The sequence below is a fragment of the Scaptodrosophila lebanonensis genome, unplaced genomic scaffold, assembly GCF_003285725.1.
Source record: "Scaptodrosophila lebanonensis strain 11010-0011.00,11010-0021.00 unplaced genomic scaffold, SlebRS2 tig00000202-arrow-arrow-pilon, whole genome shotgun sequence".
Lineage (NCBI taxonomy): Eukaryota > Metazoa > Arthropoda > Insecta > Diptera > Drosophilidae > Scaptodrosophila > Scaptodrosophila lebanonensis.
In genome coordinates, this window is record NW_022060612.1 from 211,630 (window position 1) to 229,067 (window position 17,438).

The 17,438-nt window shown below is 34.8% G+C and overlaps 1 protein-coding gene across 1 annotated transcript; it reads left to right on the forward strand.

The window, feature by feature from the left end:
• Positions 1–3,240: 3,240 nt before the first annotated feature.
• LOC115630001 lies at positions 3,241–6,873 on the forward strand. The gene is made up of 10 exons (XM_030526629.1): positions 3,241–3,273; positions 3,356–3,409; positions 3,488–3,547; positions 3,622–3,687; positions 3,769–3,822; positions 3,897–3,962; positions 4,044–4,097; positions 4,166–4,201; positions 4,832–4,983; positions 6,811–6,873. The coding sequence occupies exons 2-10, from the start codon at positions 3,391–3,393 to the stop codon at positions 6,871–6,873; spliced, it is 570 nt and encodes a 189-aa protein (XP_030382489.1). The 5' UTR covers positions 3,241–3,273; positions 3,356–3,390.
• The last annotated feature ends 10,565 nt before the right edge of the window (positions 6,874–17,438 follow it).

Consider the following 17,438-nt stretch of genomic DNA (forward strand, 5'->3'; position numbering starts at 1 on the left):
CGCATATTTTGCTACGCATTCCGGCAGATGTATGCACATTGCACATTGGGCCAGAAAGCCGATTTTTGTGCATAAATTCGAAACGTGAAGTTAGAAACTTGAAATTTAGTACTTGTACTTGTAATGACATGCATAAGAACTGTGCTAAATTTTGGACCGATCCGACCAGAGAGAGAGAGAGACGCTACAGCCGAACCAGCCCGACAGTAAAATACCCTGTACTCCAGCAAAAAAGAAAAAAATATTTTAAAATATCTTCTAAACATAATTTATAAATAAATGTATTTAATTAATAAAAAAAAAAATATATATATATACATATATATATTTAATCCTTGGGACTGTGTGCTTGTGAGTCTGTTTACGTGATGTCCCCAACTATTTAATATTTGTTTTATTTGCTTTATATGCGAGTTGAAAGCCTTATTTCTATATTTTTAAATCGTTGAATACCAAGTAGTATATCTAGCAATTTTAAATTTGTAGCCCAAAATTTGAAATCGATCGGACAAAATTTATAACACAAACTTTTTATTGGAAAACAAGAAAGGAATGCTAAAATCGAGCAGGCTCAACTCTTAATTACCCTGTACCACCCCACAAAAAATAAATTAAATTAATTAATTAATTTAATTAAATTAATTAATTAAATTAAATATAAAATATTCTATACGTACATTTACATCATGAATCGTGTGTATGCGTGTTTGTGTACTTGTACATACATATGTGTGTATGTGTGCATTGGGCCTGGTTATATGGCTATAACTTTTTTTCTGATCAACCTATCATAATGAAAGTTGGTATACGGATATATATATCGCAAACTTAATGTGACCAAATTTTAGTTCAAAATTCCAAGAATTACGGGAGTTATAGAAAATCGTGAATAAGGTGGGTGTGGGGGGGGGGGGGGGGATCAGAAAAAGTGAACAAACTCGTCCTTTCTCGGGCTCAGGAGAATCTAGATACCAAGTTTGGTTATTCTAGCTCTTATACTTTCTGAGATCCTTGCGTTTATACAGACAGACAGACGGACATGGCTATATCGACTCGCCTTGTCATCCTGATCAATTCATTTGAATTTGAATTGATAGATTTGGTAGTCACATCCAATTAGTGATTATATATCTGTATATCAAGTTTCATTACAATAGGTTGATTACACAGAAAGTTATAGCCATATAACCAAGCCTAAGCTCTGTCCGCAGCTGTATTTGTTGCTGATTTGGCATAATTATTTAATGCACACATATGATGTAATGTAAATGTAAATTTATGTATGGAATATTTTATATTTAATTTAATTAATTAATTTTTTTTTAATAAATTTTTTGTGGATTGGCACAGGGTATTTAATTGTTGAGCCTGCTCGACTTTAGCATTCCTTTCTTGTTATACCCTGTACCCGTAGGGTAAAAAGGGTATATTAGGTTTGTGCAAAGTATGTAACATACAGAAGGAAGCATCTCCGACCCCATAAAGTATATATATTCTGAATCAGCATGACGAGAGAAATCGATCTAGACATGTCCGTCCGTCTGTCCGTCCGTCTGTCCATCTGTCCGTCTGGATGAACGCCAGGATCTCAGAAACTATAAAAGCTAGAATAACCAAAGTTGGCATCCAGATTCTCCTAGATCCGAGTAAGGACGAGTTTATTTTATTTTTTTTAATTTTCCCCCCCTTCCCCCGCTACAGAATTTTGTCAATAGCGTCCACATTTCAAATGCTACATAAACCAAACTTTGCACACATAATTTATAAATATCTAATAATATCTACTGTTGTTTAAAATTTTATTCAATTCGGTCAATTCTAAGAAAAGTTATTAGCGAAACAAATTCTCTCCAGTACAACCCCCACAAACTGCAGCAACAAGTTTGCTCTTCTTCTTCCTCTTTTTGTTGCTCCTTTGGCCGCATATAACTCAGTGACGGAAGTTTACCTGGGTACAGGGTATTACACTGTCGGGCTTGCTCGACTGTAGCGTTCTCTCTTGTTTTTTTTTTTTAAATTTCTATAAATATTCTACACACATGTACAGAGTATTTTAATGTAGGGACAGCCCCTATTCCACTTGTTTTATTTCTTCCGCCAAATAAAAAATGCCAAGGCCACGCTAAATCAGTGCTAGAAGCCTAACGTTAGAGAAAGAACGTTAAAAGTAGAGCTGAAATATATGAATACCCAACTGCGCGCGACACATGCTTTGGTTGCCTTCTCTTTCTTTGGCGACACAGTGGATATTTCTCAGAGGATATTTATTAAAAAGTAAACAAATTTTTAAGTGTTTTGAAGAATTTTCGATAACAATATATTGTCGGAAAAAAACTCAAACTCGTACTTTCTCTTCGGTTATTCTAAGACTTATACTTTCTGAGATCTTTGAGTTCATACAGACATATGTACATATGTATTTTATAATTTTTTTGATGCTGACACATATGTACATACATACACGCATAGAATCACAAAAACACAATTACTATGTAAATGTTCAGTTATAATCCATAAAAATTTTTCTTTTATAATATTACAATTTCGTTAAAATTCTATAATTATTATACGAAAGAAAAGTTGTTAGAGAAACAAATTCACTACAGTACTTCGCCCACATCTGGACACATACATACATGTGTATGTATAACTTGGTGCCGGAACTTAGTCTGGGAACAGGGTATTTTACTGTCGGCCTTGCTCGACTGTAGCGTTCTTCCTTGTTTTAATATTAATATGCGTATAAATTACTCGTGAATAAACTTTTACAATTATAATTATTCGTGCAAATGATTATTCTTATCATTGATGACAATAATTGTTGCCAAAAATGCTAATGGCATTGAACAAATAAGTAAGTTTTTTATTTGAATCAATCTTAAATTATATTATCTTAAAATGTAATTAGCAAATTAAAAAAGATGCAAGTCTCCTTTATATTATACAATATATCTATTGCAAACAATTTGTTGACATACTGTACATTCGTACCAGTGTGCACTGCACTGGAATGGCCTTGAATGAATAGTAAAGAATAAAAGAACCGTTAGAATTGTCAGCTCTGCCTTCTCTGCATTGTTTGATGATCAGTAAGCAAGTGAACGTCATAAAAATCGGTTGTGTTACCTTCTTCGGAACTAAAAATGTTTTACTTAATAAAGTGCGGAAAGTTGTACGTTTTTGAGAAAAAGAAATGTAAAATAATATCAAAAAACATTTGTTTATCAAAAATAAATGGAGCTACTTTTGAAGCAGAAATTATTAATTCCAGTGGTAAGTTGCATCGTAAATTTGGCCATACTAACATGCACACATACTTATATACATTCGTATGTACATATTTACGTTTATGTAGAATCAAAAGAACTTCTCGAAGGCCTATGCAAAAAGATGAATGAGGCGTTATACAGTAAGTATACAATTTTTTTCACCGTTATAAAAGAGTGGCAAACAAAAACTAATTTTTAGTTAAATTTTTCCATTTTAGAGGCCAAGAGCAAAACCTCTGATGGTGGCGTTAACAAAGAAAACATTCAAAAAGATTCTGGTAAGGTATCTTGATTATTATAAATAAAGTTAGATGTAATACTAATATTTTAATTTATATATCTCCTATTTTAGTTAAACAAAAATTGTCTTACAGCAGTGAAGTAAATAATAATGAAGTGGAACTTTATAAAGAATTAGGTAAGTAAATTACTTGAGTAATATTGCTGTAAGCAAATATTTCAAGAAAATTGGCAGTACTAAAGGGAATTTAAATTTCAGAGGGCCAAACCTCTGATGGTGGCGTTAACAAAGAAAACATTCAAAAAGATTCTGGTAAGGTATCTTGATTATTATAAATAAAGTTAGATGTAATACTAATATTTTAATTTATATATCTCCTATTTTAGTTAAACAAAAATTGTCTTACAGCAGTGAAGTAAATAATAATGAAGTGGAACTTTATAAAGAATTAGGTAAGTAAATTACTTGAGTAATATTGCTGTAAGCAAATATTTCAAGAAAATTGGCAGTACTAAAGGGAATTTAAATTTCAGAGGGCCAAACCTCTGATGGTGGCGTTAACAAAGAAAACATTCAAAAAGATTTTGGTAAGATATTTCGATTATTATAAAGTCGACTGTGTTACTAATTTTTAATTAAATTTTTCCACTTTTAGAGGCGATTGGAGCAGATGGCTTCGACCCCATTCTGAGTAAGTTAATAGATAAATCATAAATATAAGTTACAAATAGTTAAAACTGTTAAAAATTGAAAGAAAATCTGTGAAAAACTAAATATAATAAGTGAAAAAGTTAAAGTTGAGTTTACCGCCTTTAATTATTAAATTTAAGTTCGAAATCCATACTGCAGCGTACTCACATAGGGCATCTATGTTTAAAATTTGGTGTTATGTAGCTCTTGTACTATTTCAGTTCTAGATTTATATATAAAAGGCATCACGGAAAATCCTTAATAGTATCGTAATAGTGGAGGGGGGGGGGGGGGGGGTGAGGAGGTGAGATGAGAGTTGTTCATTCGGACGGGCAGACATGACTCAATGGACTAATCTCGTCACGCTGATCATCAATAATATATATTTGTAGGGTCTGTCATCTTCTGCATGTTACATTTTCACTTTGCACAAACCTAATAAGTATTCGCTTTTTTCATTTTATGTATAGAGTATACAAATGTCACTAATCCATAAAATACCCCGTGCGTCTACGAAATATTTCTTTCGTAATAAGTGAACAGAGTGTTTATAGCCTGTTTTTTTATAGTTTTATAAGATACGTTAATTTTAAAATGTTAATTTAGAAAGCTTAATAATCATTTTTAATAGATTCTACAGAACATTCAGAAATTAGTTCAAAAGCAGTTAGTGGCTATACCGACACTTTGGAATCACTCGGATCTAATTGGCCAGAATCTGCAACATACGATGGCATCAACTCATCATTAACAATAAACGAGTCATTTTCATATGAAGCTCAAGTACCTCCTTTTGATCTTAGAAATGTTGAAATACCTACAGCAAAAACACAAACAAAGAGCAAAACACACTTTTGTATGTTCTGCAAAAAATTGCAAACAAAATTTGCTCGACACTTACAAAACGTTCATATGAATGAACCAGATGTTAAGAAATTTATGGTTCTTTCAGCTAACGATCCCAATCGAAAAATTCTAATTGATTCTATTCGGAAAAAGGGAGATTTTATCCACAACACAGATCAAATCTATAATGAAGGTATTATAATAGCACCCCGCCAAAACCGAATTAATTCTCGTAATGGTCCACATGATTTAATAAGTTGTAAAGGTTGTCTTGGCTTCTTTCGGAAATCGACAATTCGTTGCCATATTCGCAACTGCCGTGTTTTTCATCCTAATGGTTCGAAAAACATGTTAAGGGATGGACGCAGCACAACTGGCTATATGCATAAAGCTGCAAATGACATATTGCGTCGAAAAGTTGTTCCAGTTTTAAATGACGATGATATAACGAGAAATTTATTATATGACCATTTGATCGTATTATTGGGAAATGCAGAATGCATGAAGTATAATGCATTACAACATGATATGATTCGGTCTCATTTAAGAGTATTAAGTAGATTGGTAATAGAATTAAAACAACAGTCGCAAGGCCAAATAAAGGAGTTAAAGGATGCCATTCATGCCAAACATCATGAACTTATGATGTCTAGCATTCCAACTGTTTCCCAGTGGGATAACGAACTTTTGCTTTTTAAAACCCCATCGGTTGCTACAAGTCTAAGCTCATTAATAAAAAAAATGTGCAAAAATATTATTGACACAATGTATAATAAATCAAGATGAGATAAATAAAAAATTAGTAAATGATTTTATTGTCTTATGGGAAACCGAAATACCTGTAAACATAAACAAAAAAGCAATCGAGGACCAAGCCAAAAAACGTCGAGCTGTAAAAACAATTTTACCTTTGAAAGAGGATATTAAAAAACTCTTTGATTTTGTTAACAAAAAATCCGCCGATGCGCTGAATGTTTTGAATAAGAAATTCGATTTTGAAGCGTGGAATAGTTTGATACGAAGCACATTAATAAGTCTCCAAATATTTAACCGTCGTCGGGCTGGAGAAATAGAACGATTGAGCATTGAAAATTATAACACCGCTCATGCAAACGAAGAAAATATAGACAAAGATGTTCTAAATAAACTGACAGCTAAAACGAAACAAATTGCAATGCAATACAAAAGGTTGACTCTTCGAGGAAAATTAAATAGAACAGTGTCAGTACTTCTTACTCCCTTTGATTATTTTTGTATCGATATGATCCTCAAACACCGCAGCGAAGCTGGTGTCGATGAAAAAAATTGTTACATATTCAGCGTTGCAAGCCCGAAATCACTTGGGAAAGAGTACATTCGTGCTTGCCCAATTTTAAAACAATTTGCTTATGAATGTGGTGCCAGCTGCCCAGAAGCCTTGAGGGGCACAATGCTTCGCAAACATTTAGCAACATACACTTCTATGCTAAATGTTGAAGATATTCAGATAGACCGACTCGCGAATTTTATGGGCCATCATAAAGAAATACATAAAAATATTTACCGTGTCCCCGCTACAATTGCGGAAATTACAGAAGTGTCCCAAATGTTAATGGCAGCCATTGGGAATAGCCCCGAACGGAATAATAAGAACCCAAAGCCCGGTAAGTTTCTATGTTTAGCAAAATTAGGCACAATACGTCACATATATTACTCTAACTTACATATTCTCATTAGGCGAATAAAATAAAATCCTAATTGAATTAAAATTTTTTTTTTTTTTAGCAGGTGAACTTTATGAGAAAGATAATTGTGCACAAGACATCGAAAATGAAGGTACAATATTGAAATTTTTAGATAATTGAATTGTGTATGTGTGTGACTGGGTACATGTATGATATATATAGTATATCACTTAGGGACCCGATCAAGCTCTTGGCCATTGATTTTCATTATTCGTCGAAAAGAGCTGAGACTCCTTTACAGTTTCATCTCCGGGCCCTGAAAGATATACTATAAGTCATATATGAACCATACTTTAAAAAAAAAAAAATTGAATTCAATTTTACAGCTGAACCTTTTGAGGATTCTGGATCCGAATACATCGACGAAAATGAGTCTGAAAAGTCAAAAGAGGAAATAGTTGAGCCGCAGCCAAATCGAAAACGCCGCAGTAGTAAGAACAAAAAACTATAACATTATACAAATATAAACCAAATTTTGAATGCATGAATTGTATTTTTATTATTAATTTTACTAATCTTATTTAATTTTGTATATAGCATCTCCTTTTGGCAAGACACAACGCATTCGTTGGTCGCCACCTGAGCGAAAAGAGATGGAAGAGGCTTTCGGCAATTTCGAATCGTTGAAAAGATTACCTAGCTTAGCAGAGTGCAATAGGGTTATTGCTGCATCCCAATATTTAAAGCGTCGTACTCCAGCACAGCTTAAGTCATGGATTGACAATCAGCAAAAGGCTGAGTCAAGAAAAAAATCAAAATAATTTTATAAAAAGAATTGCATTACGGAAATGCTAAAACAAAAATTAGTTTGCACTTTATAACTTGATACTTTTATATGTTTAACAAACAAAAATGAATGAAAATGTATTCTTTATTTTAAAAGTTTATGAAAGAAAATCATTTTTTTAGAGTTTAAACTAGTAGCATTACCGTAATGTAATTCTTTTTTATAAAATTATTAATATTTTTTTCTTACTGGAGCCTTCCGTAAACAATCAACCGTTAATTGTCAACGGAAGTCTCCGATAAAAAAAAACAATATTAATAATTTTATTACGGTAATGGTACTATACAAATTTGTTTGCACTATAAAACTTGATACTTTTAGATGTTTAAATAAAAATTTTATGAAAATAATTGCATTACGGAAATGCTACTACAAAATTTTTGTACACTTTAAAGTTTGATACTTATAGATGCTTAACAAACAAAAATGAATGAGAATTTTATATAATTTTATAAAAATGAATTGCATTACGAAAATGCTACCAAATTTTGATTGATACTTTTAGATGTTAAGCAAACCAAAATAAATGAAAAGTTTTTCTTTATTTTATAAGCTTATTAAGAAATTACATTTTTAGAGTACAAACAAAGAACTAAGACTCCTGCTGGATCCTCATTAATTAATCAATTACTTTGTCATGTATTCCAAGTTTTGTGTTCAAATATATTACATTTTCACAAATGCACAACAAAACAATTTGAAAAAATTGTTTAAAAATTTGGCTTATGTTGGGGATAATCACTTAATTATTTTCAAATATATCCATACATGATTTCAGAAACATATTGTGGTCATAAGGGTAGCTTCAAAATATTTATAAATTTGAAGGACTAATAAACATATAAAACCATAAAAATAATTGCTTAAGTTCCATTTAAATTTTAAGGACCTTTTTTTTATTGAGTGATGTCCTTATAAAGTACACCGAGCATGTTGAAATCAAACGTTAAAATTCAAATCCATCAATCCCATTGAATTAGCTAAATACATACATATATGAAGAAAATTTTATTTAATTATTTTCTATGTCCTAAAGGTATATATTAAACTCGAGAGTATAAGTATATCATTTAAGGTTCGTTTCATATTATTATTCTAGGCTCCGAAAAATATACGTTAAGCATAATGAATATATAATCATTAAAATTCAAACCTGGTTTTATTTCAATATACATATACATACATATATATGTATACATTTAGGGGACTGTAACGTGCAACGGTTGTGCATACCTTCTCAGGTATGGAAGCGGATGGACGTATGTCATTAGACGGAGTACGCGCTTGCTCATCGGCTGCATGCTCGTCGGCAAATGGTGTGGGTCAAAATGTTAACCGCCAAGACAATTACTTCTCCGTGCTATAATAATCGTATTTTCAAAAAGAATTCGCGTACTTATAGAAAGGATTTATGGGGATTTGGGGATAGTGAGGGATGATTCTATGGAAATGGGACAGCAGACGACAGAGTGAAGAAAAGATAGTGTATACAGACAGGCAGACGGACTTCCTCGCTTTTTGACGCACCTAAGGGTACGTATGCCCACCCTACCACGATCCTGATGGTCCACTGAAATCTTCAGGATCCCTACGAGTAGTCCACGGTAGCCTAATCTATATCATTTTTGTGATGCATGGGTTCCCTAGTTGGCGTAAACTAACACATGTTAAACTTTATAATTCATTTATTACCACAAATTATTGGCTAAGACAATATAACTATAATAAGAATTCATATATGGCTTTAATATTATTATTGGATAGAGAATTGGAGTTGACAAAAGGCTTAAGCCGAATATATAAACGTGTATCAATAATTTCAAAGATATGCCGCTATGCTTTAGCATTAGGCGTTAGCCGTAGTAAGCATTTTTGGCTCTTCGGCCTAGTAATTTACAATTTATAAATTATTTGTGTGTAAGGTATATGTGATATTTGAACAAAACTTGTAACATGCAAGAAACAAAGGTAGGTCAGTAGCAAAGCAACAGCTGTTTACTGTACCATTTTCAAGGTTACGCAGTCATCATGGGCAAAAGATAAGCTTTCGCACCCAAGCCGCAAAGAAAGGGGGAACAAAAATAATAATAAAACACTTACAGTTTGCTGCATCCCACGGCGAAAGATCTTTCGAGTGTAGACGAGACGGGGGTAAGCTGTAGAGGAGTAATTTTCAATGTTGTTGTTCTGGTGTCGTAAACAGGTGTTTGTTCTGCTCTCGCACGATAAGCTAAATAATGTTGTACAAACTTATAAGTACTAATTCAAAAGGGGAGTATAGGCTATATGATTTGATTTGCCTTCACTTCATGTTCAAATAAAATGGGTAACAAAATAAAATTCATAATTTTTAAAATTATGTTTTTGCCAGCTTGCACATCGATATGTTAATTTACAAATTAAAGCATTATTTGAACATGATTGAAGTGCATCACTTAGACCATTGAAAGATTATGTAATCTTTTCAGCAGCTATCCACATGGGCAAATTCCATGGTGCAAATCCTGGGGCGACGGCACAGGTATCCACCTAGAGTCCTCTAAGGGTTTCCCGCCGACCACTGGTAGTCCAAAGACAATCAAATTCGGGGGTCGTTCAATTTAATCTTCTTTAGGCTGATCTTGCAAGCGATGCAGCCATATGTAAGTCCGCGTTTTAATGCTCGCCTTGGCAGACTGAAGTTACGAAAGCTTTTAACTAAAAGCTTTCATAGTATGTCTGGTTTCTTTTTCAAACCCTCTTCTCTTGTTCGCTCCTCTGCTAAGCTTAAGCTATGGGCTTGTTGTTTGTATTAAGCTTAAGCAAAGGTGCTAAATCCTAATAGCAAAAGACAAAAAGAAACCCGCTTGCAATCTGCAATTTCATGGGACGGAACCAAAAGACAATAGTTACCCAGAGGGGAAAAGCACCTTGATGATAGACCACTTCGCCGAGACTTGAACAATAATGTCCCGAGCTATTGCGGCTAGAAAAACATCCGATGGCAATAAGAAGTCGATTTAAAGGCGCGACTTCTGCCGATCCAATTTAAGCCACTCAAATTTGGGTTAAATAAGGCACAAATGAATATTTTTTTAGGTGTTTAACGTAAATTAATTAACAACTTAGTTACTTTTATTTCACTTTATGTGTATTTTATTTTCTGGCACTGACTTTATCAGAAATAAAACTTGGCGCGGTTGAATATAAACAATCTATGCGCACATCCGACTGCTAGGGCGATCACGAGGAGAAAGGCAGACCTAGGAGACTTTCACGAACAGGAAACCTCGTCTTCCGGAAATTTCTATTACCTCCTTCGTATTCAGCCTTGACCTGTCATTTCTTTCTAACAATCAACTCCCACTGTTGCCAACTATCATTCCTGCAGCAAGTGACAGTTTCGACAGATATATATTTACTCCGATACCTAACTGGGGGGGAGTTTAAATAAACAATTATGTCTCAAATTTATTTTTTTTTCCTATCTTAAAGCTTGCTTAGCCAAAAATAAACCAACGTAAGTTTATACCTTTTTTCTTACTCTTTCCGTCAGCGCACTATTTTCGCCACACAATTAATAGTTGGCGTTGCATACTTCTACGCTGATAAATTTAAGAAGAAGAAAAAAAGAAATCGTTCAAACGAAAAGCGGCCCACTACACTCCCTCCTGCCAAAATCACACTTTGGTGTTGAAAGCGCCAAAGAGTGATACCCGCTTGGAGAGCGCAGTATTAAGTTCACATAGATATTCACTGCTTTATATCCTTGGCATGATATTTTCCGACGAACCGACCATTTAAATCTTCCAACTCATAATAGCTGTTACCGAGCTTCGCTTTGCTTCTAGCCTTTACAAACGTCGGTGCTAGTTTCGAACTAAAGCCTTTTACAAACTGACTTTGTTGAAAATTACGTCTGTAAACTTCCTGTCCTACATTAAAGCTTATTTCTCGACTACGAAGATTATAACTTTTTTCATTCCGTATATGCTGCTGTACCATACCCTTTTGGGCTGATTGACGAATGATATCAAAAGAATCTGCTCTATTAAATCTTACTGATCGATCTTCTAACAGCTGCAAATTGCGCAAGAGTTGATAAGTTGCACCATTGGTTATCATATGCTGACCAAAGGCAACCCGATAGGGACTATTATTTATTGCGGAATGTGTGCTAGACCGTAACGCACAACTTATGTGGCTGAGCATTTCATCCCAATTTGACTGATCCACATTAATATACGACTTAATCGCGGCGATCACGGAACGATTTACGCGTTCAGATGCATTCGCTTGTGGCGCATGTACAGCGGTATAAAAATGCTGTACATCGTACTTTTGTAACAAGGCATTAAACTGACGAGACTTAAATTGCACGCCATTGTCGGATACTACCACTTCAGGCACACCGAAACAGTGGAAGACATCCTCTTCTAAAAACGGAATTATGGCATCTGATGTAAACTTCTTTACTGCCTTTAAAAAAGGAAATTTCGACAAATGGTCAAGTACAACAAATATACCTATATTACCCGATCGGCTACGAGGGTAGGGACCCAAAAAGTCAATAAAAATTTTCTGAAAGAACCTCTCAGTATCTTTAGTCGGTCCTAGTGGAGGTCGTAACGAACGATTGGGATGCTTGCTGCACTTGCAAATATCACACAGATTAACAAAAGCTTTAACATCGTTTACGAGATTTGGCCAATAATAATATCGCCGTATTTTCTCTAACGTTTTATTAATGCCACTGTGCGATGCTAATGGATGCTCGTGATTCTGTTTTAGGACTACTGGTATAAGACCCTTGGGAACCCAAAGTTTCCAACATAAATCGTCAGCTACTTGCTCGCCTGTGGCGTGCTCTGCACGACGATAGACATAGTTTCCAATGACTTTTACATCCGGCAACTGTGTCTGTTGGGTTTGGATTTTGTTTTTAAGTTCTTTGTACTCTGCTGAATCAAAATGTTCAGAGTTAAGGTCTACCAGGTTTTGCTCACTGATGGCTGATAAATCTTCCGTATGAACCCGAGATAGAGCATCTGGCACAATATTCTGACTTCCTTTTCTGTGGAAAATTTTAAATGAAAATCCTTGCAGTTCAAGAGCCCACCGTGCTAATCTAGAACTTAGATCGGACAAATGTTTCTACCTCCTGTTTTAGTAACAAAACAGGAGCGATGAAAAGTGTGTCCACAGCTTGTAGTTACAAGCTGGGATCGGTATTCAACAGTTTCTACGCAAATAGCGCAGAGTATCGCTTCGTCTTCGACCCTATCTAAATGTTCATTACTGTGAGACAAAGGCATTGCGAACCTTACCAATCTATACAGCGTATCTTAAAATGTTATATGTTATATAAAATGCTTAATTTAGGCCACAATAATATTTTTCGTTTAGAATAATAATACCAAAAAATATAACATATATTAAAATAATATTAAAAATAATTTAAGTAAAATAATAGAAATTTGTTTCAAAAATAACGAAAACGGGAACCATGCAAACACTTTCATGAAAATAGATTTGCCTACCAACTGTAGTGTATTTGTATACAGAACAGAGAAATATATTACAGAGAAAATATAAGATTTGTTCGTGTGTTGCAGGTGACGCGCAAGACGTAGCCTATAGCCACAAGTCTAGTTTCAAGCGTTACCTACAATGAAAATAGTGTTGTGGTAAAGCAAATTAGTATTGAATGTGTTTCGTTTACCAATGTTACTAAATGAACACCGTTAACACGAATTAAGAACAACAAAAGAAAAAAACAAAAGACATTTGTAATTGCATTAACGCCGAACTTAATTCCGATCATAGCAACGAAGCTAAAACGCTAGGCTTGCTATGTATCCAGAAAAATTGATGCGTTGTTATGCAAGCACAATGCGGAAATGTGGTAAACACGGCATCTTGGACTGTGTTGCGCGGCACTAACGGGGCGACCCAATTAGCACTTCCAGCGACAATCAATTGCCCCTAACTGGTTTACCTACAAAGGATATCCATAGAATCTATTCGTGACTTGCTATTGAAATGCTTCTGTTTCGCGGCGGGCTGTAGCTCGCAACCACAAAAACCCTCGTCCTGCTACACTCCACATGTTTCAAAGCAAAACTAAACTACACACACTAATGTGTCTTCAGATTCCGGCACTACAGCCAATCCGAAGCTACGTAGTTTTTCCAGGAAAATCTGCACATTATCCAATCTGTGTTTTGTATATTACTGAGACGAGCCATTAAAGTTAATTAGAAACTATTAACGTATCAATCGCCCCCGTATCAAAACTAGGCTAACATAAAGAAAGGGAGATAGGATGAAAGGATAAAAGTCAAAAGCATTCACATAAAGAAATGCATGCTTGTAGGTGGTGTTGACTTTTCGCATTATTTTTTTTTTCTGTATGGGAACCACATAATTAAAAAATAACTGGAGCTGATAGATGAAGGAACTCTAGAAGTATTCCAGTAAATCTTTTAATGAAAACGCAGTGAAGGCCCCACACGTTGGGCGCCATATAAAAATAATTATTATAAATAATAATACTGTAACGTGCAACGGTTGAGCATACCTTCTCAGGTATGGAAGCGGATGGACGTATGTCATTAGACGGAGTACGCGCTTGCTCATCGGCTGCATGCTCGTCGGCAAATGGTGTGGGTCAAAATGTTAACCGCCAAGACAATTACTTCTCCGTGCTATAATAATCGTATTTTCAAAAAGAATTCGCGTACTTATAGAAAGGATTTATGGGGATTTGGGGATAGTGAGGGATGATTCTATGGAAATGGGACAGCAGACGACAGAGTGAAGAAAAGATAGTGTATACAGACAGGCAGACGGACTTCCTCGCTTTTTGACGCACCTAAGGGTACGTATGCCCACCCTACCATGATCCTGATGGTCCACTGAAATCTTCAGGATCCCTACGAGTAGTCCACGGTAGCCTAATCTATATCATTTTTGTGATGCATGGGTTCCCTAGTTGGCGTAAACTAACACATGTTAAACTTTATAATTCATTTATTACCACAAATTATTGGCTAAGACAATATAACTATAATAAGAATTCATATATGGCTTTAATATTATTATTGGATAGAGAATTGGAGTTGACAAAAGGCTTAAGCCGAATATATAAACGTGTATCAATAATTTCAAAGATATGCCGCTATGCTTTAGCATTAGGCGTTAGCCGTAGTAAGCATTTTTGGCTCTTCGGCCTAGTAATTTACAATTTATAAATTATTTGTGTGTAAGGTATATGTGATATTTGAACAAAACTTGTAACATGCAAGAAACAAAGGTAGGTCAGTAGCAAAGCAACAGCTGTTTACTGTACCATTTTCAAGGTTACGCAGTCATCATGGGCAAAAGATAAGCTTTCGCACCCAAGCCGCAAAGAAAGGGGGAACAAAAATAATAATAAAACACTTACAGTTTGCTGCATCCCACGGCGAAAGATCTTTCGAGTGTAGACGAGACGGGGGTAAGCTGTAGAGGAGTAATTTTCAATGTTGTTGTTCTGGTGTCGTAAACAGGTGTTTGCTCTGCTCTCGCACGATAAGCTAAATAATGTTGTACAAACTTATAAGTACTAATTCAAAAGGGGAGTATAGGCTATATGATTTGATTTGCCTTCACTTCATGTTCAAATAAAATGGGTAACAAAATAAAATTCATAATTTTTAAAATTATGTTTTTGCCAGCTTGCACATCGATATGTTAATTTACAAATTAAAGCATTATTTGAACATGATTGAAGTGCATCACAGACCATTGAAAGATTATGTAATCTTTTCAGCAGCTATCCACATGGGCAAATTCCATGGTGCAAATCCTGGGGCGACGGCACAGGTATCCACCTAGAGTCCTCTAAGGGTTTCCCGCCGACCACTGGTAGTCCAAAGACAATCAAATTCGGGGGTCGTTCAATTTAATCTTCTTTAGGCTGATCTTGCAAGCGATGCAGCCATATGTAAGTCCGCGTTTTAATGCTCGCCTTGGCAGACTGAAGTTACGAAAGCTTTTAACTAAAAGCTTTCATAGTATGTCTGGTTTCTTTTTTAAACCCTCTTCTCTTGTTCGCTCCTCTGCTAAGCTTAAGCTATGGGCTTGTTGTTTGTATTAAGCTTAAGCAAAGGTGCTAAATCCTAATAGCAAAAGACAAAAAGAAACCCGCTTGCAATCTGCAATTTCATGGGACGGAACCAAAAGACAATAGTTACCCAGAGGGGAAAAGCACCTCGATGATAGACCACTTCGCCGAGACTTGAACAATAATGTCCCGAGCTATTGCGGCTAGAAAAACATCCGATGGCAATAAGAAGTCGATTTAAATGCGCGACTTCTGCCGATCCAATTTAAGCCACTCAAATTTGGGTTAAATAAGGCACAAATGAATATTTTTTTAGGTGTTTAACGTAAATTAATTAACAACTTAGTTACTTTTATTTCACTTTATGTGTATTTTATTTTCTGGCACTGACTTTATCAGAAATAAAACTTGGCGCGGTTGAATATAAACAATCTATGCGCACATCCGACTGCTAGGGCGATCACGAGGAGAAAGGCAGACCTAGGAGACTTTCACGAACAGGAAACCTCGTCTTCCGGAAATTTCTATTACCTCCTTCGTATTCAGCCTTGACCTGTCATTTCTTTCTAACAATCAACTCCCACTGTTGCCAACTATCATTCCTGCAGCAAGTGACAGTTTCGACAGATATATATTTACTCCGATACCTAACTGGGGGGGAGTTTAAATAAACAATTATGTCTCAAATTTATTTTTTTTTCCTATCTTAAAGCTTGCTTAGCCAAAAATAAACCAACGTAAGTTTATACCTTTTTTCTTACTCTTTCCGTCAGCGCACTATTTTCGCCACACAATTAATAGTTGGCGTTGCATACTTCTACGCTGATAAATTTAAGAAGAAGAAAAAAAGAAATCGTTCAAACGAAAAGCGGCCCACTACAGGACATATTTCATTTCCAATATACTTGTATATATTGAGTATAATGAAATGTATGTAACCGTTAAAATTCAAACTTGATTTTATATTAATGAATATATGTATATACCCAGGCATAATTTGGGGGACATTTCAGTTCCAATATTCCTGTGTCCTCAAAATATACGTTGGGCATAGATAATATATAAAACCGTTGATATTCAAACTTAACTTAATATCAGTATATATAATTATCCAGACTCTCTTTAAGGGACCTTACAATTCCAATATTCAACTGTCCTCAAAATATACGGTGAGAATAAATAAATATATATAACCGTTGAAATTCAAACTTTATTATATTTCAATATATATATATATATATCCAGACTCAATGTAAGGGACCTTTCATTTCCAATATTCGGCTGTCCCCAAAATTATACGTTGGATATAAGAACTGTTTATGAGGTTGCAACTCTACACCACTGTCCCCGATATATACTTTATATAAAAAATATTTTATATACATATATTTCGTACTTTATAATTCTAATATTTCGAGGACGGTGTCCTGAAAACATGTGTTTGGTAATGTGTCCTCAAAATAAACTTATAGTATATAGATGGCCATAGATAATGGCTGAAAGCTCCAAAACCTTCAAGCGTTGGAGCACGCAATTTTTGGGGCGTGCATGATGTGACGCTGTGGTCAAAACCCCAAAATTTTAGGGTCCTCAAAATATACATCCGCACATATATATATAAATATATATATATATATATATATATATATGTATGTATGCACGGGGTATGTTTTCGGGACACTTTTATAATAAAACACGAATTTTGGAGACTTTTGCATGATACAGGGACTGTCCCAGAAATAATTTGTGATATACCGCATATTTTGGGGACAAATTTAAATATCAGCATACAGAT